The 23492-nt window shown below is 36.5% G+C and overlaps 1 protein-coding gene across 19 annotated transcripts in view; it reads right to left on the reverse strand.

Moving 5' to 3' along the window:
* The window catches only part of TBC1D4 (TBC1 domain family member 4), a 175935-nt gene that overhangs the window by 23113 nt on the left and 129330 nt on the right, over nt 1-23492 (reverse strand). For 6 of the 19 annotated variants that reach the window (XM_070239866.1, XM_070239876.1, XM_070239870.1 and 3 more), the window contains exons 8-13: nt 22669-22788; nt 15877-15951; nt 14337-14563; nt 12370-12534; nt 10176-10280; nt 1709-1869 (exon numbers count right to left, since the gene is read on the reverse strand). In XM_070239866.1, coding sequence (XP_070095967.1) covers nt 1709-1869; nt 10176-10280; nt 12370-12534; nt 14337-14563; nt 15877-15951; nt 22669-22788 — 853 coding nt within the window. Of the gene's footprint in view, nt 1-1708; nt 1870-8214; nt 8239-10175; nt 10281-12369; nt 12535-14336; nt 14564-15876; nt 15952-22668; nt 22789-23492 lie in introns of all 19 variants that reach the window. The other 13 variants (XM_023621692.2, XM_070239881.1, XM_070239877.1 and 10 more) reach the window with 5 other exon arrangements.

Raw genomic sequence — 23492 nt, forward strand, 5'->3', positions numbered from 1 at the left:
TAACTGTTAGTTTCTGGAACTAGCGACTTAAGCAAATTCACTAGACTGAATTCCCCTTCCAGATTCCCTCTTGTAGTGAAATGAAATCATATGTAATTTCACCACTTCTTCTTTCTGTACAAAATGACCTATAAGATAGGTGCTCCAAAACAAACAGGCTTTTCCCCAGAGTTCAACACTTCTGCAATTTATCTATGTGTATTCCCTAATTGTGCAAAAGAAGAAGATTATGTGAGTAGGTACTAGTGATCCTCTAAGGTCTAGGTCCACCATCAGAATCCATCAAAAGGAAAGCAGCTGAGCAGCTCTGCGCAAGTCTTGGCTTAGCACCTCTGCTCACTCCTCCTGCAACACTCTTACCCAATTCCTGGAGCTCATTCTCTCCCTCTGTTCCAGGCCATCTTTTGTGCTGTTGCCAATTGTTTTCCCATTAACACACGCTCATGTCTTTAAAACATCTCAATGGTTGCTTATATCCCAAAGAACAGCAACCTACTGGGAATAGCATAGAGCTCTCTTCAGACTCTGGCCTCAAGTAACCTTCCTTTGTGTCCATCTCCCATCCTCTGCTCCCATCATGCTGAATTTCTCATGATTCTCTGACCCGAAAAGTTCTCTCCAATGACTCTAGAGCTTTGCTAGACCCTCTTTCTGAAACATGCTTCTCCCAGCAGTGAGTTTAAATAAATATCTAACTTCTCTGTAAATTTTCTCTGACCACCCTAAGCAAAGCTAATTTTATCTCTAGTAACATCTGTTGTTTTCTTAGGTTTTTTTCTTTATTAATGGACCTCTGCCCTTACCCTTAATAAATAAATAATTTTTAAAATATTTTACTCTCTGGTTCTTTTTCCACCTTCTTGAGTTGAATACTTAGTATACATAAGTTGAATACTTCCTTTCTTCCTTTCTTTTCACTGTCATCAGAGAATAGAGCATGAATAATCATGATTGTCTGGAATTTATTGAAAAATCTTTGTAGCTAAGCACATAATTAATTTTTATGACTGTTCCATGTGTGCTGAAAATGAATGAATTTTCTCTATAGGGGGCAAGTGTCTGTATAAATATTAGATCAAGTTTGTTTAATTGTGTTTCTTAAACATTATCTATATTTAATTTCTCTATATTCAATTCTCAGAGAGGAATATGTTAAAATCTCCCACGAGAGCTATTGATTTCTTTCTTTCTCCCCAAAATTCTGTTAAGTGTTATTTTCTAGCTCTCAAGGCTATATAATTATGTGTTCTCATCACTGTTATATCTTTTTGTTACGTTTACTTTGCCCCTTTGGATATTTTTGCTTTAATTTCTAAGAGGTCTCATATGGAAACAGAGCTGCCCAAGCTCTCTTTTGGTTGATATTTGCCTAGTGTATCTGTATTCATTTCTTTATTGCTCTACATTTCTATGTCACTTTGGTTATGTGTGACTCTCATTAAGGAGTATGTTGCTTTTCTAATAATAATAAGATCTTTGACTTTTCTAGCACTATCATAGTTCCCGGTTTTGGAAACTCACTCATTCATTCATTCATTCATTCATTCAACAAGCATTTACTGAATGTCTAGCCGCTATATTAGACACAGAAAGATAAGTTGTTTCTCCACTGGAATCACTTCAATGTCTTTGTACACAAAGCATTGCCTTGCATTCCCTAATTTATGAGCCTAGTAAGGAGTAACTCTTTAGTGGGTGCCGCACAGACCCTGCTGCTGCATTGCCGAGGGAGATTTGTTCATGGGAGAGGCAACCCTGAGGAAAATGCGCTGCCGCCAGGAGATTCGGCGAGGAGTGACGGGGGTTCCTCCAACGTTTAGGGACTCATTGCTGCACGTAGACGAGGTCCTTTTCCTCCCCTCTCCATCACTGTAGAAAGCAAATAAATATATAACTTGTAAGGAGAACTGCACAACATGGTTTTTCACAATGATACGGTAGCACAAGCCATTCGTAAGTTCCACCATGGGCAAGCGCAAGCCACAGGCAACATGGAGCGATGCGTCACTAGGCACACTGGTCACCCAGGCCACCACATCCTGGGAAAAACGCAGCCCAGCCACAGCCCAGTTATGAGAAGCTCGCCTGTTTCTACTCATCCCATAGTAGCCAACCATTCCAAGTTCTAATCAGAGGAACAGAAGTACGTATACAGAGGAGCAAAGGATGCTTAAGTAATGAATTCATGCTTTGCTAAAAGACTAAAATTAATAGTATATTCTAAACAACGTAAGTATTACATCAGGCTCCTAAATGGCTTTTCTTATCGCTCTTATAGGATAGGCTTATAAAGATAGCTTCTAATTGCCTATAACTTAAGGCAATTAAGATCTGTCTCTGAATTTTCAACTACCCATAGCTGGATCAAGACAGAAAGTTACCTGAATAAAGGCAGAATGGTCAACGTTAGGATTATTTTTAGGTGACATATTAAGGAAAAAAACTGCAGCCAAATAAGATTGGATAAGTTAAATTAAAAAATATTAAACCTGTTTCTTTATAGCAGGACTTCTTAGAGACTGTAATACACTGGCATGCATTGTGACTCTCCAAGGGGGAAATAGCACAGAAACTCCCTAACTTATTTAAATTATTTGACCCCAGAATTCCCTTCCCCAACTTTTGAGAAGTGGAGGGTGGGGTGTCACATTTTTCTATATTAGTGCTTTGTGAAACAAGCATGCATAAATGCTGGGCTGCTCTAAGAAGTTCATTTCCTAGGAAAGAGCGCTCTAAGTTACGCTAGGCCTGTCTGCAATAAAAGGTCATTATGACTCAAACTTACTTTTGAGACCAATCATGTTAGCAGCTGGAACACCATGCAATAACTGTTGCCGTTAGCGGTGGGAATGTTTTACTTTTTCAAGTTTTAAAGTCTCTCAGCTTTCCTGGGAGAGTGATGAAGATACCAATATTACAGGTGGTGATGCCACCAAGGGAAGGTACAGGATTTCTGATGGCGTCAAAAAGTGTCAGTACTTAGGGCAGAAATGAAACTCAGCCTGAAAAGCCACAACCCCACTCAGATACTCAGAGGAACTCGGTGGTGCTGAAGCAATCAACAGTCAGAAGAGCAACTCAGCACTTGCCTCTCATATTTGTCTTTACTTTATGCATCCATACTCACAGTTATGAGGTAATTCAGTTATTTCTAATCTTGATCTATCTTTCTGGAAATAGTACTTCTAGATCAGCTAAATTAAGGTTAAGAAAAAGACATACGTTTGAGCTGCTGCACAGACAGCAGGTGTCATGATGTATCACAATACTTCAGAAAGTAGCTGATACACACATCTCAACATAGTCAAACCCCCTTTGTTATGCATCCTGGAGAAAATTATAAACCTAATATGTGTCCACGGTTCAAAATCTCTGCAATACTGAATAAACATGTTCACCTTTACTTCTGTTTTGGAAAGCACTAACTCAGGTATTTCTGCTTTAGAAACCATGATTCAAATGTTCTATAAATAACAGTCATATCCTAATAAACACTCTTGAAGTACCTGTATCTTCATTTTTGTAACACATCTCACTGGCAGTTATTTGCTAACCACCCAGTTCAAGACTGTATTAGCAGCTCCTTGTATAGTAACTGGGAAATAATAGTAAGCACTCAACAAACATCCATTGAATAAATTAATATTATAAAGCCATAGGAAATATTAACTCAGAAGGCTAAGTAAAATGGACAACAAATAACACTGGCTAGGCTACTACGTTAGGAATAAACAAAAGATCTACCTTCTTAAAACCCTTTGTTGGCCATCACGACTTTTAAGTTTTTCTGGCAAAAAGTTCTAATAGCTCTGTTTCCCACAAGCACAGATGGAGGTGTTGACGGCACTGGCAGGTATCGACAATGACAATACTGTTAACAAACATAAGGCATCTTTTTCCCAAATAAGTGTTGTTCCTTTTCTACATAAGGGCATCTAATTTATAACTTAAGCCTAGAAAGCTGAATGAAACGCTCATGTAAAAGTACCTATTTCAGTGCCTCACGGGGTAAGTGTTCAAGAAATATTAGCTTCTCTAGACTTTTATTAGTAGCTTTAACAAACAACACGAGAATAAACCAAACCAAAGGATTCTGAAACTTTTCTATTTTAATTCTGGAATAAAACTTACCACTCACCTTCCAGTTCACTGTTAATGATATACCAAGTGTTTACATAATACTAAAAATAAAACTGAGAAGTACCCATACCCGTTTCATTATTGCTTGTAAAATATAAGCTTTTGGGAGGGAATATGGTGTAAAACGGTGCACAAAGTACCCTTATGTTAGCCCACTACTACACATTTGAAAACTTCATAACATCTAAAATTTTTAATCCTATAATTTAAATAAATGGCCAAATGACACATTTTCCTCCTATGTCTGGAATTTCATGGCCAGTAATAAGCCAAAAATTAGCAGTCAAAATATAAGATGATAATATACTGAAAGGAAGAACTTAAAACAACAAAGCATTGGCCCTTCATCTTACAGTAGAAAACGACAGCCTGGAGAGCAGTTTGGTGTCTGAGATAAGGCAAAAGCTGCTCTGCTTCACTTAATCAGAGAAGATACGCATTCAGAAGTCAGGGCGCAGAGAAGGTTTCAAAGGTCAGTGCATATATGCAACTTGGAGCAGTTTTTTTTGAGGAAGATTAGCCCTGAGCTAACAGCTGCTGTCAGTCCTCCTCTTTTTGCTGAGGAAGACTGGCCCTGAGCTAACATCTGTGCCCATCTTCCTCTACTTTACATGTGGGACGCCTACCACAGCATGGCTTGCCAAGTGGTGCCACGTCCACACCCAGGATACAAACCGGTAAACCCCAGGCCGCCCAATGGGAACGTGCGCACTTAACCACTGAGCCACTGGGCTGGCCCCTGGGGAAGTTTAATTTTTTATTTACATTTACTCAGCAATCTGACATGCCGCGGAGGTGGTAATTTCAAGAATCAAAACCATATGAAACACTTTCGCGCATCAAAATTCTTGTATCCCACCTTGGAAACTGCACTGGGATGAGGGGGAATAGTGGTTTTGGGAATTTTTTTTTTTTTTTTTTGCTTTTCTTACTACAACCTTAGTTTTCACTTTAACTTTTCCTTTAACCAAACTTAGCAGGTAGGCAAGCATAATGTCCGCTGTTTGAGCGAAGGTAAAAACAACATGTGGTATTTACTACGGTAATAACAAAGCTAAAACAAAAAGCACAGGCTATGTGCCAGGCACTGTTCTAAATATTTTACAAGTGTGAACCCACTTCATCCTCACAGCAACCTTATGGGGTAGGTGTTATTACTGTTCCCATTTTTAGTGGGAAAACTGAGGTAGAAAGAAATCAAGCAACTTGCCCATGGTCCCATGGATAATAAGCAGAGGGACCAGGACTCAAACCCTGGCAGCGCAGAATGGAGACACGCAGGCACTGCAGTTTATCATGTCCACGTAAACACTCTTGGCTTCAGTTCAAAGCTCTACTGAACCTCAAAAACAAAGCCGGCAGGACTCCCAGGATCTCCTGTATTTCCAGTGAAAAAATCAGCCTCTAACGTGCATTCAGTCTTTTGGTCAGCACTTCTCTTTCCATTTTTAATGGGATAATGTCATTTATTTCAGCAGAGAAATAACTTCAAAGTACTATTAGATCTTCATTTATGTAAATATCTCACTTCCTTTTCTTTGCTTTTTAAATCATTGTACTCCAAAATGTAAACACTTTTTAACTTTTAAATAGGGGATCAAATCAAAAATACATTATATGGTGGAATATACATATATTGGTATATTAATTATCTTTACATTTTAAAATCAGGAAACAAATTAGAAACATTCCATTATTTTTTCATTATCTGTTTCTCCTTCTTTTGTATTCTGGAATATCAACATGTGCATTATAAAATTGCTTCCCAAGAGACATTTTTAGGAAAAGTATCCTGTGCCAGAATTACCTCTACTGAAAATTTATTAAATTAAAACTGAATAATTTGGAAGGAAATATAACGTGGAGAACTCCCACCTATTTTTGTTTTGGTATAGTTTATATTTACTGCCTATTACCAGTCGCCAATTAATCAAGAAAGGTAATCTGTGAACACAAATGAGGGCTTCATAAATGGAGGAAATATCCTCTATTTTGTGTACCACTGTGTAGGCTGGGAGGCATTTCCAAGACCTTCTGGACACAGTATCAATCAAAAGCTATGGACACGATACGAACTCCCCCACAGAACTTCAAGATCACTTTTTAACATATCTTTGACCAAACAGTTACAGCCTTCACCACATCAACTATTAAATTAACATCATACTTCCTATGTTAACACGGAATTTTTAATGCTCACTTGCCTGCTTTAATAACAATCCATTCACTGGATATTACATAATGAAGGTGTTTCAGTGACCACTCACAGGGACTCAACTTTAAGAAGGATGTGGTCACATTTTATTTCCCACCAGGGCAACATAGGTATACTTTTCACAAAGGTAAACTTAGGCCAGGACCAGTTTTACAAGACGTGTTGTTCTGTGGAGCAGCAACCTGCCCTCCACCCCCAACCCCCTAGCGCCCATCTAAAACTACTAGCATCATAAAGTCCAAATAAATGAATACACACTGATTAAATCCACATTTAAATCGCAATGTATTAAACTCAAGATAGAAACAATACTTGACTAATGTGATAGCAACTGTTTAACAGAAATCTGAAAAAGCTGTCTCTTTGTAGATGCCTCAAGAAAGGCTGCATGGAACAAGAGAGTGACAAAACTTCAGTTTTTTTCCACAAGATCCGTAGTATAATTTAACTCATAATTGCATCAGGTGCACTAATAGTATATCTAAGTCCTGGCTTTCAACTGGATACCCATCTCTCATCCTATGGAAAATCTTTACTAATTAAATAACACTGAGATCGAACTATTCTGAGGGAAATCAAAATATAGCATCTGAGCTATGAGTCAGAAGAGATTAATCAGTGGAACAATGTGTAAAAAAAAATGAGAACAAAGAATTTTATTTTCTAAACTCTACACTGAATGCAATTTTTTAAAAATTAAGTAAATTCTTTACCATGGCATTTAAAATATTCCTGAGTAGCTCATTTGCTTATTCACATCCTTATAACCTAAGATTAAGAAAATAATATGAAGCAAGATATTAAACCTCTGTGTGGCTCAATCTAACCATATATAAAAGAAGGAAATTATAGGCCAGATGATCTCTAAGGTAATAAACAGACCTAATTCTATGCTGTTGTAGAATCTAAAAGGACACTAAATAAAACTATCATGTCCATTGGGCTTTTAAAAGTAGATCAGAAGTATTACCTAAATGGTCTTACACCCAACCACAAAAAACTATAGGTCAATTACAAGTCTCAAAAAGGCACGTTTTATCTTATCAATGTGGCCAAAATAATTTTCTGAGCACTTCTTTCTCCTTGAACATCTCATTCTAATCCAATCTTTAATGCTGTGTTCTTACTCCAGCTAGAAAGAAATCTAAATGTCAGTGGCCCCAAATAGAAAGATGGGCATGTCTGTTTATCTTTGGGCTCGTGATATGAGCAAAGCAGAGAAACTAGAACAAAGCAAAGAACAATAATTTCCAGTTAAGTGGTTCAGAAGCATGGAGATCAAGAGGAAAAGATGTCATCACAGATGTGGTCAGACTTCCATAATAAGGAAGTAGGTGTTTTCCTGTGTCCAGACCAGTGGGAAGTCTGGACGGCCTCAGAGTAACCAACGTGTCAGGAATTAAGAAGAACAAAAACAGAGTCATAATTCTCTTCAGGTGAAAACCTAACTCGATTTTATGAGCATGTTTCTTCTAGGATCCTCATTTCTGCATGTTCTTTGGATTTGAAATAAACTCCTTATATGTACATATGCACATTTGTACCTCCCAACTAGCAAATTCACTTCTGTTAATTCAAAATTAAAATTAGGCTTTGATTGAAGGCCACAGCACAGCTTTAAGGAAATATCAACATGGAAAAGAGTAGAAACAGGATTTCTGTTTGCAATCAACATGTTGTATGATCATTCATGATCTCTGATTACCCCAGGCGTCACATTTCCACACTATATACCCCTCACAGCCCTGGATGATGGCATGCATTCAGGAGACAGCCAAAACTGATTTTGAGACTAATGGGGATATTCAGTAGGAGAATTTACGAAGTTTTTAAACAAAAATATTAAGACTTTCAATCACCTTGATTCTGAAGCAGTGTCCTGTCTAGTACAACAGGAAAACAAGAAATGGCATTAGCACAGAGAGAGGTATGTCCAAAACCAGGATTAAGAATAAAAAGGCATTCTCATAAGTCATCAATAAAGCATAGATAGGTTATTTCAATAATGAACCATGATAAGTAGTCATACTATTTTTTGTCAGTGAATACAAGAGAACGGTAGAACCAAAACCATACCACAGAATCAATAAACATCTTATTTTCTCATTGAAAAGTATTACAAGTGACTAGACGTAATGATGATCATTTACTTTTGACGAGTGAATTTCAATATAAATAATTTTTTAAATATAGGCTTAAAAGCTGAGAAGCAAATTATAAGGAGTAATAGATGCTTGTTTATAGAAAGGATATATTATATTTGATAAATAGATGTTATATAAATATATCATCATACACAATTATAGTTTAGCTACTAAACAGTGAATTAACACCAAATTTTTAAAAATTAATTTGTAGTAACATAAAACAAAACATACACTTATTCTCTTCCCTTTGTCATTTCATTGTTGTGCAAAGGAACCTACTAATCAATAAACCATGATAGTAAAAAGATCTTGGGTTCTTTTTCTCAGCCTGCTTAAAAACAATCACATAACAAGTTTTTAATAATTCAGAATAGTCCTGGAGAAGGATGCCTAATCTGAATTTAAAAGTTCAAATTACTATGCTTTTTAAAAAGTAGTGTTTGCTAGCCTATAAGCTAACCTACCCTACACCTTACTTAACTGCATATTTAGAGATCCATTCTCTGCAACTAAGAAGACACGAGGTACCCAAGTGAAAAGAAAATTACAACTCATAGCACTCTGAGCTCCTCTCCCATTATTCTGAAAAGTTCCGGATATCATGGTAATTGTGTGCATATGATGTTCTCTCTAAAGCAGTGATAATGAGAGACGTAGAGTTCAGAAATCACTGGACTGAAACTACACTTCTTGAATATCTTTGATCTTAGGAAATACACACTAAAGTATTCAGAGTAAGGAGACAGGATGTATGCAACCTATTCATAAATGGCTTAGAATAAAGGAATATATACACATATATGTATGCATGTATATATATGTAAACAGAGAGCAAATGTGAAAAATAAAGCAAATGTGGTAAATGTTAAAAATTGATGAATCTGGATAAAGGGTTAGCAGGAGTTCTGCATAATATTTTTGCAACTTTTCTGTAAACCTGAAATTATTTCCAAATACAAATTTAAAAAACACCCTCTCCAAGATTGTAACTAGTAAATTTATAAATAACTTATTAGTTGAAACACAACTATTAAAAGTGAATTTTGCCCAATAATCTTACTACTGCGTAGATAGTCAACTATAATGAACAGGTAGGTACAACTAAAGACATGTACAATAATATCGAGGTCAGTATTCTATTTTTGGAAGATTAGCCCTGAGCTAACATCCAACACCAATCCTCCTATTTTCACTAAGGAAGATTGGCCCTGAGCTAACATCCATGTCCATCTTCCTCTATTTTATAGGTGGGACACCTGCCACAGCATGGCCTGACAAACAGTGTGTAGGTTCACGTCCGAGATCCGAACAGGCAAAGCCTGAGCCACCAAAGCGGAGCATGCGAACTTAACTGCTACGTCATCAGGACAGCCGACAGGACAGTATTCTTTTAACAGTCAAAAAACTAGAAACAACTCACATGTCCATGGGAAAAAGAACAGAGACATTGTGATATGTTAAATGCAATACTACACAGCAATAAATATTAATGAATTCAAGTGTACATAAAAACAGCAATGAATCTCACAAACTAAAGTTCAGTGAAAGAAGAAAGCTATTAAAGAATTTATGCTGTGTCATCCCATTTATATAAAGTTCAAAACCAGCCAAAACTAAGCTATGGTATTTGAGGTTAGGATAAAGAGTGGCGATGGGTGGGAAAATGAGAGGACCTGCAGGGGGCTGGCGGCGCTCCATTTATTGACTGGGCGGTGGTGACCTGGAGTGTCCACTCTGTGATAATCCATTGAGCTGTATGCTTATGGTCGGGGTACCTTCTTAACGAAAAGAAATTTTTAACTGGTTTTTTTTTTGCCTATTGATTCTACGCTGTCAAATTACAGAAAAGTGTATAAAAAATATGGAAAAATGTACAAAAAAGTGCTCTCTTTTAGAATTTCTCAGAGCCACGAAAACATTACAAAGTACAGAAAATCGGATGATTTTTTAATGATCCTACAAATTTAAAAGTTCCCACATGATTGAATATAGCACTTCAAATAAGATGACTACAAAAAAAAAGAAATTTTTCAATGCAAATCTAACATACACTTTGCCTCCTGACTTCAATATCCTTCTTTTGGAAGGAGGTGTAGACGCTACGGGACGCTATGAGCAAGAATAACACATACACCTAAGAAAAACTACTGAAGGTGAACATATAACTTTATATTAAACAATGCAAATAACTTTTTGTAAAAAGTTACTGCTTTTGTACTCTACATCCTATTCACAGTTAACCTTTGACCTTCTTAGTGGCTATTCCTAATTGTCACTTTCAGGCATGGTTCTGTTTCTGGAAGGAAACTAGGTTCTCCAGATGCTCACTTTAACTAATGTAACAATTAAGAAACTGCAAATGGGTTTCATTAAAAGTATTGTATTCTTATTAATAGGTAGTACTAGAGAGATGAGGCAAACTGACATTTTTTGTGGACATTCTTGGTTCTCGAAATTCACTGCGTATTCCATATATACTATACTATTTTTGTAGCTAACTTCCCTTAAATCTTCCCCGAAAAGGTGGTCCCTGAAAAACCTCTAAAATCAATTCTTCATCAACTTTCTTCACTAGAAATTCAATGTTTGAACATGACTTTGTACTAATTCAGAGGAAAGATCGGATTCAAGATTTTATTAATCCAATATTAATTATCTTTCTTGGACTGAAAAAAAATTGACACAAATGGACAAGAGATACTCAGAGATATCTAATCCAGGATTAATTCTATCAATTCAAGGATTAATTTAATTTAACTAGTTACTGAAGCTTACCTAATTATATGCTAACTTTCAGGATTTCCTAAGTTTAAAAGAAGAGAGGCCAAAGGAATACCCAAGAAGATTTTAGTGGCACATAGGCTGGTCGATAGCATGTATTCCTCTCCTTGATTTCAAGAATTGCCAATTAACAAACAACTAGAAACAACCCACATGTCCACCAGTAAGATAGTGGATAAATTGTGGTGTATTAAATGGAATACTATACAGCAACAAAAATGAGTCAAGCGACACATAAAAACAGGAATGAATCTCATAAACTTCTAAGCCAACAATAATCTCTTTAGAAGAATTCTCACTTTAACCCAGCTCTTTCCAAAGGCTGGAACACCTCACTAAGAATTTGAATGATCAGTAAGATTTCATAATTTCAAATTTTAAAAAAAGGCAATTCTCCAAAAATCACTACATTTAATTTTGTGTAGCTATAAGAGCAAAGAACAAGATTTAACAGGCTATTTCCAATACTTGGGACAAAAAACAAAACAAAATCGAATGTCTGCAAGATTCAAGAGGTCCCTCACCTATCTGAAAGAGCTGCTATCAACATGATCCTGTACCCATTATGTGACTCATACTGAGATTCAGAAAAGTAAGTCTATGTCATTGAAAAAAAATGCCTAAGAAATATCCTATATACTTAAAAATAAAGATATATTGTATCCATCACTATAGTACAGTTGTTTAAATCAGTGGCTTTTGGGTTCCATAAGATATGTCCAGAGAGGCTAAGAAGAAAAGGCATGATCAGGGGAGGTCTGCTTAGTAAGTGTTAGCACCAGGTCTGGTTGCAAACAAAACAGCTTAGACTCTGGGGCCCAAGGCAAAGAAACACACAAATAGTACAAAAAATATAATTGAAAAAGTAAGATAATCATGTCATCAAAAAGCTCTGAAATACTGGTTTTAAAAGTTTCCTTAATAAAGTTAATTGGAATCGAAACCAGCATATCAGAAACAGATTAGAATAAGCACAACATATGGATGCATAAATGTCACTCCAACATGGATTAGCCACTTTTTAGTAACATATCAGTATAACACTGCAGAAAATTTTGCTTTGCAAACAGAGGACACTGATCTCACCTGATGTCATTTTCATACTGTGGGGACAGTCTACCTGAATTCTGGTAAAAGCTTTTCAGGAAAGAGGGGGCAGTGAAGGAAGGGGCAGAGAAGGAAGTGTGAAGACTTGGAAGACTGGAGGAAGAGTTACTCTCCTTGTGAATGCGCCGAACTGACGGATGAATGCTGAGTACAGAAAATACAGCAAATTTGTCTCAATTTATATTTAGGCAAAATCTTCATTCACTATGAAAATGCATATAAACGGGTTCTTGCTATCAGTTTAATCTTTCTTTTAAAGGCTCAGGACTGGATCTTATATGGGAAAAAAAGGAGCATGTAGTTGTCTATTTAGATGACTATGACCCAGTTCACTCTCACAAATTGAATTCCTCATCAATGCAGTATTTCTAATCATATGTGTTTGTCTCTAAAAAACTCTTAATCTTACAACAAAGTGTTCATTTTAACATGCAAAAGATACTTAAAAGGAAAAAAGTAGGAAAGCACAAATAACTACAGGAAACAAGTTCCAGAGTTCAAAGACTTGATTATCAGTAGTTCAAAGACTTAATTATTTTAAAGATATACATCCTTCTAAAAATTTAAGAACATGTTTGGTTGTTGGAAGTCATAATACTGTCGGCTTAATAACCATTAAGGTCCACGTTCTTCCCCGCAGCCTGTGGAATTGTGCAGCCGTGGTATGATCCGAATTCCTAAATCTCCTACAAAGCTCTTTTTTTTTCCCAGAAGATTCTTTTCACAGCAAGTTTTTACCATGATACAAATAGCATCTTTTTATGTTGATAGAAATCATTTGAGCATATACATTATAAAATGTGGAAAACATAAGGAAGACTAGAGACATCATTTATAGTCTAAAATAATTAATGTTTTAAATTCTTGAAAATAATTTTTCCTGGAAAAAAGAGAGTTCTTGCCTTGGATAAATATAAGTGAAGTGATCATAAAAAACCTTGATAGACACATGAATACTTAACTTTTTTCATAAAAGAAAATCTGAGGATAATTAATTCTGTTAATTTACTGCATTTTTATACATCTTAAACTCTTATTTTTAATCTCAAATCATTCAGAAAACAACAATGAGGATAAAATTGTATCCTTAAAAGAAATGCTGGTAAATTTGATAACAACTGATACAAAAATTAACCTTCTTTTTACTTAGAGTTCTGGTTGTTTTTTTTTCTCCAACTGGGATCCCTAGCAGACTCTGTTTCCTGTATCAAACTCAGGTAAAGAAGAGAAACAAAATAAGTTCTAGGATATAAATTCTGATTTGTGCTACGCAGTAAGAAGTATAATCATTCTACAATTCCAAGATTATTCCCTTTATTATTCCCTACCAAATGCCAAGTAATTTTGTTAAATTATTTTTTAAATACCACATAAGATAATTTTTAATGGACACTTCTTGTCAATTATAGTATCTGTATTCATTTTTATAGATACCACCTTATTCTAGATAAAATTTTTAACAATTTTCATATTTGGCTTTAATTTATTATGAAATAAAATATAGCCAAATTTGATCTCATATATGAAGGTGATTTTTTTAACCCTTCTATTTTACTGGAAGCTATCAGGAATTTCTACTGCTATGCTATTTTCAAACTTGCTGACTGTCTCATCAGAGCCACCATCAAGGAGACACTGAGTAACATGTGCTGTCAGCAAGTTTTTCAGACAAAACAATTACATGATATCTTGTTTTCTCCCCTTTTCTGAAAAAAAAAAAAAGGTTTCCATCCAAAATGCTTTAACTTTTCTCTTTGGATGCGTCTTAAATCTTGCCTGTTTCCCTTAGTAACTAAGGTTTTTATCATTCAGTTTATTTTGATGGTCTTTCTAAAAACTAAATGTTGGCTACAGCATGAAGTCACAGTCAATCTTGACTCCACAGGGATCAGAAGAGAGCGATGGGAGAATTTTCTTCCACATTCAGGAGAGAAGTTTGGACTCACCTGCATTGTTCAACGGAGCTCTGCCTCAGCAGAGGGGAGCGAACCCCGTGAGTCCTCCCATCCTGTAGGTTCAGCTTTCTCTTCGTGCTTGAAGGTGGGTGGCTGAATGTGTGTGCCCGTCTTCGAAACTGCGGGGAGTCAGAATCCTCTTCAGGGAACGACTGCCAAGCTGACGACAGTGGGGATGCTGGTGGTGTCCCCGGAGGAGAGTCCCCTGGTGAGTAATCCTAAAAAGCAAGCAGCAGTGAGGTCTCTCTTTCCTACGTGGATCATGGCAGACCTGCTTAAACACAGAGCTCCAAAGTGACAGGGTGCCTCTTCTTCCTCCTGAGTCATGACAAAACTGTGTTTTTTTTCTTTTTTACTCAATCCATGCTGAAGGCCAATCTGTATCACCACAACCCATTTCTTCTGATAACCAGCTGCAAGACAGCATCCGTAAAGATAGGCCAGAGAGGGAAAAGGATGATAAGAAAAGGTATTCTTTCCCTAATGCTTTGTGGTAAAATACTATAGCTACTGTACTTTTCTGGTTGTTGCCAGAAAGATGAAAAGAGATCATGACCAAAAGAGGGTGAGGTCTGTGTTTACGTATCTACTGATTTCCGCGACATATCAGTCTCTTGTTTCCTGTACTGTCAAAACAATATCACAACGCTTAAGTGTCCAAGTCTCGTGGCAGAGCCTTCAGGAAAATAAAATAAAGCCTGTTAAGTATCTTCCTTCACTCTGGATGTTTCTATCCAACTACGTGTTCCCTGAGGTAAAATTTTTTAAAAGACATGAAAAACAGGAAATAAATGGAAAGTGAGCTATGCTGGAATGCCTCTCATATTGCATGGGGAGACATCATAAATCTTTCAATTGAGACAGGTATGCTGTTTATACTTTCCAGAAGAGGCAACGCTGTATAAATGTTTAGCTTGATAAACATGGGTTAGGGTTAGCAGACTCATAGTTGGATTAAGCCCTCAATTTTATCAACAGAAAGTTTAGTAAAAATATTTTAATATTTTTCCATTAAAAAACCAAGTTGCATATGCCGCAGGTTACATGTTGCATGAAACAGGAAACAGGAAACCAAACGTGCTGAGAAGTGTCTACGAGATAAAGAAGAGCCTAATGTTACAGTTGAAATGGTTAAAAATGGGGGGGAAAAGTAACATAGGGAGGAAACAAAAGATAAAAAGATCACTGTACAGTGTGGTAGTTACATGGCTCACTTTTCTATAGCTTTGGATCAACGGTTGCTTAAATATTGTCCTCCAAAGCATACTGTCTCCAAACAGTAAAGGGCGTGATGGGGCAAACTTAGCCAGAAAGGGCTGTGTTCTGTCCCTCCATGAGAAAGCTTCAGCAGAACAGGCAGAAAGAGCAACAGGCTAATATCCAGAATCTTCTTATTTAAAAGCCTCAAATATTTATTTTTTTTAAGTCATAAAGGATCATAACAACATAACTAAGCATGCACATTACCACATCAGTGTTGGTTTTGGCCAAGTCACAATTAGTAGTAAAAACGGGAGCTCTGCGTAGATACCTTCTCCGAAGCAAGACTGTTGGACCGTTCAAAGCTGTCCATACTTCCAAGGCGACCTCGCATTCTGTTTGCTCCCTGAGCGAGGAGAATGAAATTAAAGCGTTTATATGGTTTGAATCTTTACTTTAAAACTGTAAAAGGCAGCTGAAGGTTGCCTCTTTACGTCAGCATTAAATTGATCTTTTTTTGTTCACTCAAATTCTTTGGCACTATTAACAACCATTCCAGCACAGTAAATAGAACTATTCGCCATCTATTTCCATTATTTCTAAATCAGCCAAAGGATACTGAGGTATTTGGACCAAGCTTTTTGAAGTCACTTTGGTTACAAGGTTAAACATTATTCATCCGTAAGACCAGGAGATCCCCATAAGATCAGCGAGAGCCCCATTAACTTTGTATCTCATACAGATAAACACAAATGTGGAAGGTACAGCACAATAAACCACAACTGTTATAAAGAAAATGGTTTAATACATACAATCTCCAAACAACCTCGATTACAAACATCATAATTTACATTACAGGATTATAATAAACACAGGTTAAAAAAAGAAAACCGATTCCTAAAATGTATGGATTTAGCTTCATTCATTATTCCATAATGCAAAACTACTTCAATAAAGCATTTCTCACTAGAAGACTAGATATCAATCCACTTCAATATTGGTTAATTGGTTCTTGTTTTTCTTTTCACATAGTCCTTTGGTATGGATTTCATAGGTGAGCTACGAAATAAGAACCAAAGAGATCACCTCATCTATTTCCCTCACTTTGTATAGGAAGAAAGTGAAGCCAATTATTGAAGAAAAGAGGATGGAAAGCAGGTTGGGTACATCATAGAAGGTCTTCAGAGACTAAATACACACTGAGGCATTCTATGTAACTCTAAAACACATGGAAAAGTTCTACAAAGAATAACTAGAAATACAAGTCAAGTCAGTGTGACAGTGACTCTGCAAAATAAAAAACACACTATTTCTAGAGCGCTTTACAGTTCTAAATTTGTCTCCATACATTCTTGGGTTTACTTTTTCGAGAGGAGGGGGTTAAATTTCATTTTAATTTGTGTGTGTGTGTGTGTAGGGGGTTGTGTGTGTGTGTGTGTGTGATGAAGACTGGCCCTGAGCTAACATCTGTTGCCAACCTTCCTCTTTTTGCTTGAGGAGGATTGTCGCTGAGCTAATATCTTTGCCCAACCTCCTCTACTTTGTGGGACGCCACCACAGCATGGCTTGATGAGCGGTGTGTAGGTCCATGCCCAGGATCTGAACCCACGAACCCCGGGCCACGGAAGCAGAGTGTGCGAACTTAACCTCTACACCACTGGGCTGGCCTCTCTTTTAAATTTTAATCAAAGTAATACCTACACAAAATTACAAAAGTCAAAATTGTGCTACCAAGCTTTTAACAGAAAATGGCAGTCACCAGCCCCTTCTCTGACCCACTGAATCCCATTCCACAAAAGTAAACACTTGAAATTATTTACACCAATGCTTCTGCTATTCAGTTTACATTATTATTCTTTAACCTTTCCATTTCACATACTATCTGTTGACTTCCTACTCTGGAAGATGAGACTTCCATATTCTCACTTGTTTATCCATCCCCACACATACTTCTCTCTTTCCCTCTCCTCTCAATACAGCTATTTCACAAGTTTCAGTTAAATCAATATTTTGTGCTTAAATATCTGCTCCTGAGCTACATACTTACTATTACTACAACTCAAATCTTTTACAATTTGTTTTCATGGAGTTAACAACAGCCTCAGCAGTTACTAATTTATCACAAAAGTCACCAAAAAGTCTCAGTATGGTTAAACATCACATAATCCATCAATTACATTTTTTTTTCTTTGAGCTACCCATTATGGAGACCTCCGTCTTCCTGTCCCAATCTCGTCTGGTTGCAATTTAGGATTGCTGAATAGATCTTCCCAGTATTTTATTTCACTACAAAACTAGAAATTTTCCTTTGATGCTATTCTACATTGGAATTTGTTTCCTTGATCTCATGTCTTCCTCTTTTTTAGTCTAATTCCTCATTTTGGTGGAACATATACTCTGGGTACATTCTGAGAAAGGGAGACTGGGAGGTAATTTCTTTGTTGTTAATTACAGGTCTGTAAATGTCGTTATTCTGGACTGTTTCATTAACAGTTTGGCTAAATATACAATTCTGGTTGGAAACTTTTCTTAAGAATATGTTAGCATTGCTCAAGTGTTTCTTGGTACAGAAGTCTAAGGCCATTGTGATTCTTAAGCACGTGTGTGTATGACCTACTATTTTTCTCTGGAACAGAATCTAAGTCTACCCTTGGGCGCCCTGAAATTTCACAACGATGTGCCTTGGCACAGCTTTATTCAGTTGTTCTATTGTGCATTTTCTGAGCCCATTAAATCTTGAAACACGTCCATTAGCTCTGAGAAACTATTTAAATGATTTCTTTGAAAATTTCTACATGCATTTTCTCTATCTGCAACTCCTGCCATTTGGCTTTTGGATCTCCAGACTGATCCTTTAACTTTTTACCGTGTTCTCCTATTTTTCCATGTTCCTGTTATTTTGCTTTACTTTCTGGGAGGGTTTTCAACTCTAGCTTTCTAAGCCTTCTATTGAATTTTTCTTTTTATGTCCACTCTCAGAAAGTTTTAAGAGCTCTTTCTTGTTCTCAACTGACTGTTTTATGTGTATGGCATCTTTGTTTCATAGAAACAATATTTATTCTTATCTATGTATATTAATTATAGTTTTCTATCTCTGGTGGCTCCCTAAATAACAACAACTATATCAATAATAAAATTAATAGCTGCATCTAATATTACTGAATGTTTATCACGTGCCAAATACTATGTTAAACATTTACAGTGCATTATCTTATTTAATCCTCATAACGATGCTATGAAGTAGGTATAGTTATTTAGCCCAACTTTACAGACAAGGAGACGGAAGTTCTAATAGACATTGTTGCCAAAGTTTACACAGTCAAAGAACAGAGCAGTGTTTTGAACCCAGGAAGTACAATTTAAAAGTAAAGCTATTAAGCTCTTACTCAATGCTACCTCCTGAAGATAGAGCTTTGTGAAAAGCAGAATGACAAATAAAACTAATTAGCCTAAATTGGTTAAGTGTTATTTTGCAAGTGTCCTAGAACCTGATCAAGGTTCTTTCAGTTCTTCAGTTCTATACAATACGACATACTTCCAATAATAAACTACATATATGGCTGAAAATTATTGGGTTAGTGCGTGTGGCCAGGAGGAAACTATAGTAAAGGTCATGTTGCTTTCTGCTATTTGTAGCTGCCACTTACATGCCACCCTGCCTTGTTATCTCAAACAGGTTATTTGGTCACAATAGAAAAGTAGTCAGATGGGTATCAAACCATTTCCATTATGAGAAAAGCAACATAAATCACACATTTTACGCATAGAAGTGTTTTATCCAGGTGTTTTTCTGATGCACAAAGAAAAACACACTTAATTTAAAATTATATTGTACTACCACGATCATTAATTCACACATTTCAACAAGTGAGGACAGTGGATATTACCCTTGAAGAAAGCAGGAAATGATGACTGTTTTCCAATGACTCACACTTTATATCAGTAAATACTTCTCTTTTGGAAATATATATACATATTAATAAATGTATCAGTAAATATTCCTCTTTTGGAAAACTTCAACTTAAGAAAAAGCAATAAACAATCAGAATACAACACACTGTCTTTTCACCTGTGAACAGATAGCTTTTTCAGCTTTACTATATTATGATTTGGTAATACACGTGTCAAACTTTTTCCCTTGGACCCACTTTTTAATCATTAATGAGCTGAGCTTTAAAGCATTTCAAAAATGTATCCTATTTCATAAACAACTATAGTTAGTTAAATAAAATATTTTGACATTTAAAAATGGAAGCCATTATGAGCCAAACTCTATGACTAGAGTGTCAATTTCCTACCATAGAACTCAGAGAGAAAAAAATAAACTAACAAGTTTTAGAAGTACACAAACCCCCTTTTCTATGTAACCTTTACTACAACATGGGTAGCTGCCAACCTTCCCAACAAGTCCATTCTGCTGCACGTGGCGCAAGCAAGACCTTGTTAGGTCACATAATTTACGGCACTTGGCAGCACTTTGGGACACAAAAGTTACAGTATCCACCTTGACCAAAATAGATTGGCTGTGCCCTTGCTGAAAGAGTCATTACAGCCATTCAAGGCTACATAAGCGGCACTTCAAAGTCAGCTGTGCAAAGACAGTGCAGAACGCCAAAGTCCTAAATGAGGATAAAGAAAATAACACTCTGAACACTTGGTCATTCTGTAAATGACAGAAGTTTCAGAGCTTACCACTGCTGAATGTACACCTCATATCTAGGGTGTGATATTTTCCTAACATGCTGACATTTCATCCTCACAGTAATGTGAGGTAAGCAGGTATTAGTATGCCCGTTCCACAAATGGGGAAATGATGGCTTAGAAAAGATAAATAATTTGTCCAAGGTCATAAAAATAAAATCTGCTAGGGCCAGGTCCTGGATTCAGGTCTCCTGACCACTTCAATCGCCTTTCTACTAAAATTCTCACTAAACACTAAGGGAGAGAAGGAGGAAGGAGAGAAAGAAAGAACATAACTAATCTATAAATTTTAGAGAAACAGAGGTATGAAAATTTATGAAAAGTTCCATTAACACACTTATAACAAATCTTCTAGATGCTCTTTTCCTAGATTCTGCTTTCTGCTGATAAAATAATAGTATTGTCAGCTGACCATGATTTGCTAGAATTAGAAGAATTTCAATTATTAAGAGAAATACCTATAAGAGTATTTTGAGTTCTAGCAAAGAAATAAAAATAAGAAGACCAGATAGCAGAAGTTATTGTGTCCTAAGGTTCAACTGCACTTGACTTTCTTGAACTTGACACTTTTGAAGGTAACAGGCTAGTTACTTTGTAGACTGCACCTTGGTTTGGGTTTGTTGATGTTTGCTCATGATTAGATTCAGGGTCTGCCCCTTTGGCAGAAATACCACAGAACTGGTGCTGTATTCTTTGTATCAGGTGCCACAAGATTTCAACTTGTCCCAATGCTGATGATGTTCAATTTGATCACTTGATTAAGGTGGTCTCTGCCAGCCATCTCCACTGGAAAGTTACTGTTTTCCCATTTGTAATTAATAAGTGTGAATTACATCCATTAAATCCTGATCATAATCAAACTTTCAATGTATTCATTTATTTTTCATATCAGAATAGGCTCATAGTTTCCTATCTTATGCAACAGGTTACAATCTGTTGCTATCACTTAGTTTGATGCTCATATTGTTGCAGAAGTCACCAGTGGGAGCTCTTCAAAGTTTTTACGTCTTTATGACATATCACCATCTTTCTTTGAGCACTTCCTTATAGGACACCAAGATGCTCTGGAGTTATCTTGCACTTTCCCTGCAGTCCTGGAACTAGCATTTCTCCCAGGATCCTGTTTCCTTCTTGGGGAATGATATATAGAAACCAAAATCTGGTTGCGAGGTGTCACCCATGCAGGCTTAATTTATTATCTGCTATGTATAGAAAAGCTGTTCCTAGCTCCTATCAGCGGACAGAGCCATGGACCATATGTACACATTTACACACACACACATATATGTGTTAATACATATATACTATATATGTATAATATTATATATAAAATTCCATTGCTCAAAAAATAAATAAATAGATAGATAACCAAGATTTCATACTGTTACCTCTGAGTTGAATCCAGCCACACAGGATTCATTCTAATTTCCTCCCTTTTCATATTTGTAATTCCCTTCTCCCAGAATCCCACTGTCCTTAATACATTTACATATTTGTTCAGTCCCCTGTGTGTAACCAATCTCCACAAGTGCCACCTCACAGACACTCTCCTCACTCCACTCAGGCTCCAACACCCCACACTGGGGCTGCCACTCCCACACGTGGATGCCATCCTCACTCTGCTCAGACGCTAACTCTTTGTACTGGGCACTTTGAATGCCTTTTCCCCTCTCCTCTGGCTCTGACATCCTGCACTGGGCCATCCCTCTACAGGCAAGCCCTCGTCACTGGCTCAGGCTCTGACTTCCCAAACCAGGTTGCCCTCCGAAACTGACGCCCTCCTCACTACACTCTGGTTTCCACAAGCTGCATTGGACGCCCCGCCCCACACACAGCACCCCAGTAGGCTCCATCTCCTTGCTCTGAGTGACTATGGCGCCCCTGCTTTCCAGACCCAAGACATCTACCGGGCTAGATCTCACCTAATAGCTTTAGGACTGAGTTGTTCAGGAAGAGGAAAATGAAGGGGAAGGGGAACTATTTTGCTTATTTTTAAACAGAATATACAAATTTACTAAATGGAATACATAAATTCTGCTAATTTATACTTACAATTTTCAGCATTCCCTATCAGCTCCTAATAAACAAAAGAAGGGCTTCTTTATAACTTTATGTGGCAAAGGATAAAAAGTTCTTACAGTATTGGGCATCGATATTCTATTCCCCCTTTTCTATACATAGTATAACTCTACCATGAGACCTCTACTGCTCATATTCAGATAGCAAAGGCACCAGAATAAATCTAGATCTGAGAGTGACGCTTATTTTGAGAGATTATTTTTAAAAAGTGTTAAAGTTTTCTTAGTAGTTTTTTTTTTTTTGGCGTTGTTGTTCTAAATCTTCTGTGAGCCAGTTGAGAGTGAAACAAAGCAGTTAGAAGACACAGACATTAATAACTAAACAAGCCTTGGTTTAATCTTACCCTTGAGAAGATATTTTCCAAGGAGCTAGTTAAGGATCGCTTAGCTTTATTCTTCAGAATGTCAAGTTTGAACCTTCCACTGCTTGTCGCATTTTCCGGGATTGTACTATTTGAAATAGTCTATAGAAAGAAAAACAGAAATTTCAGTTTGGAAATACTCAAGGTTAAATGAGGCTTTAAAGACAGGCTTATGACTAAGCCATTAAAAAGCACAAGAATTCTTCTATAGCTCTATTAAGAAGTAATAATTTAGGTTCCACACTGTGAACACACAGATTATAAGGGAAAGGATTTAATTTTTAATATCATAATAAAAAAGACAGAAATAAGATCTTTCCTTTATGCCCTTCCTTTCCACTAATATATTCCTGCTGCATTTAACAAAAATTAAACTTGAAATGTCAATTTTTACTGCTGTTATTTTGATTAACAACTCTAACTATCCTTTTCCAATTTGTATCCAAATTACCAAGAAAAACACAGGAAATAAGTGTCAGAGAACAAAGCATCTTCTAGTAAAGCTGGATTCTGCTAGTGCCTCTGTTATAATTCCATTTTCATTTATGAGGGGGCCATTTATCCTTTAGATCAACAAGTATTCAGTGATAGTACTAAATTGTATGAAAATCTACAATGTGTCCACTATATTAGGTTCTCTCTCTATTTTATCCTATTGAACTAAGTTACTATGTATATTACATGGTTTTTAGTGTCAGAAAACTTCCAAGAGAGAAACCTTACCATTTCCTTGCATGAATATATTCACATTTAGCAGTAACACAAAGCACCATACAAATATCAAATGTGGAAGTATGAAGAATGGT

This window comes from Equus caballus, chromosome 17 (genome assembly GCF_041296265.1).
Source record: "Equus caballus isolate H_3958 breed thoroughbred chromosome 17, TB-T2T, whole genome shotgun sequence".
Lineage (NCBI taxonomy): Eukaryota > Metazoa > Chordata > Mammalia > Perissodactyla > Equidae > Equus > Equus caballus.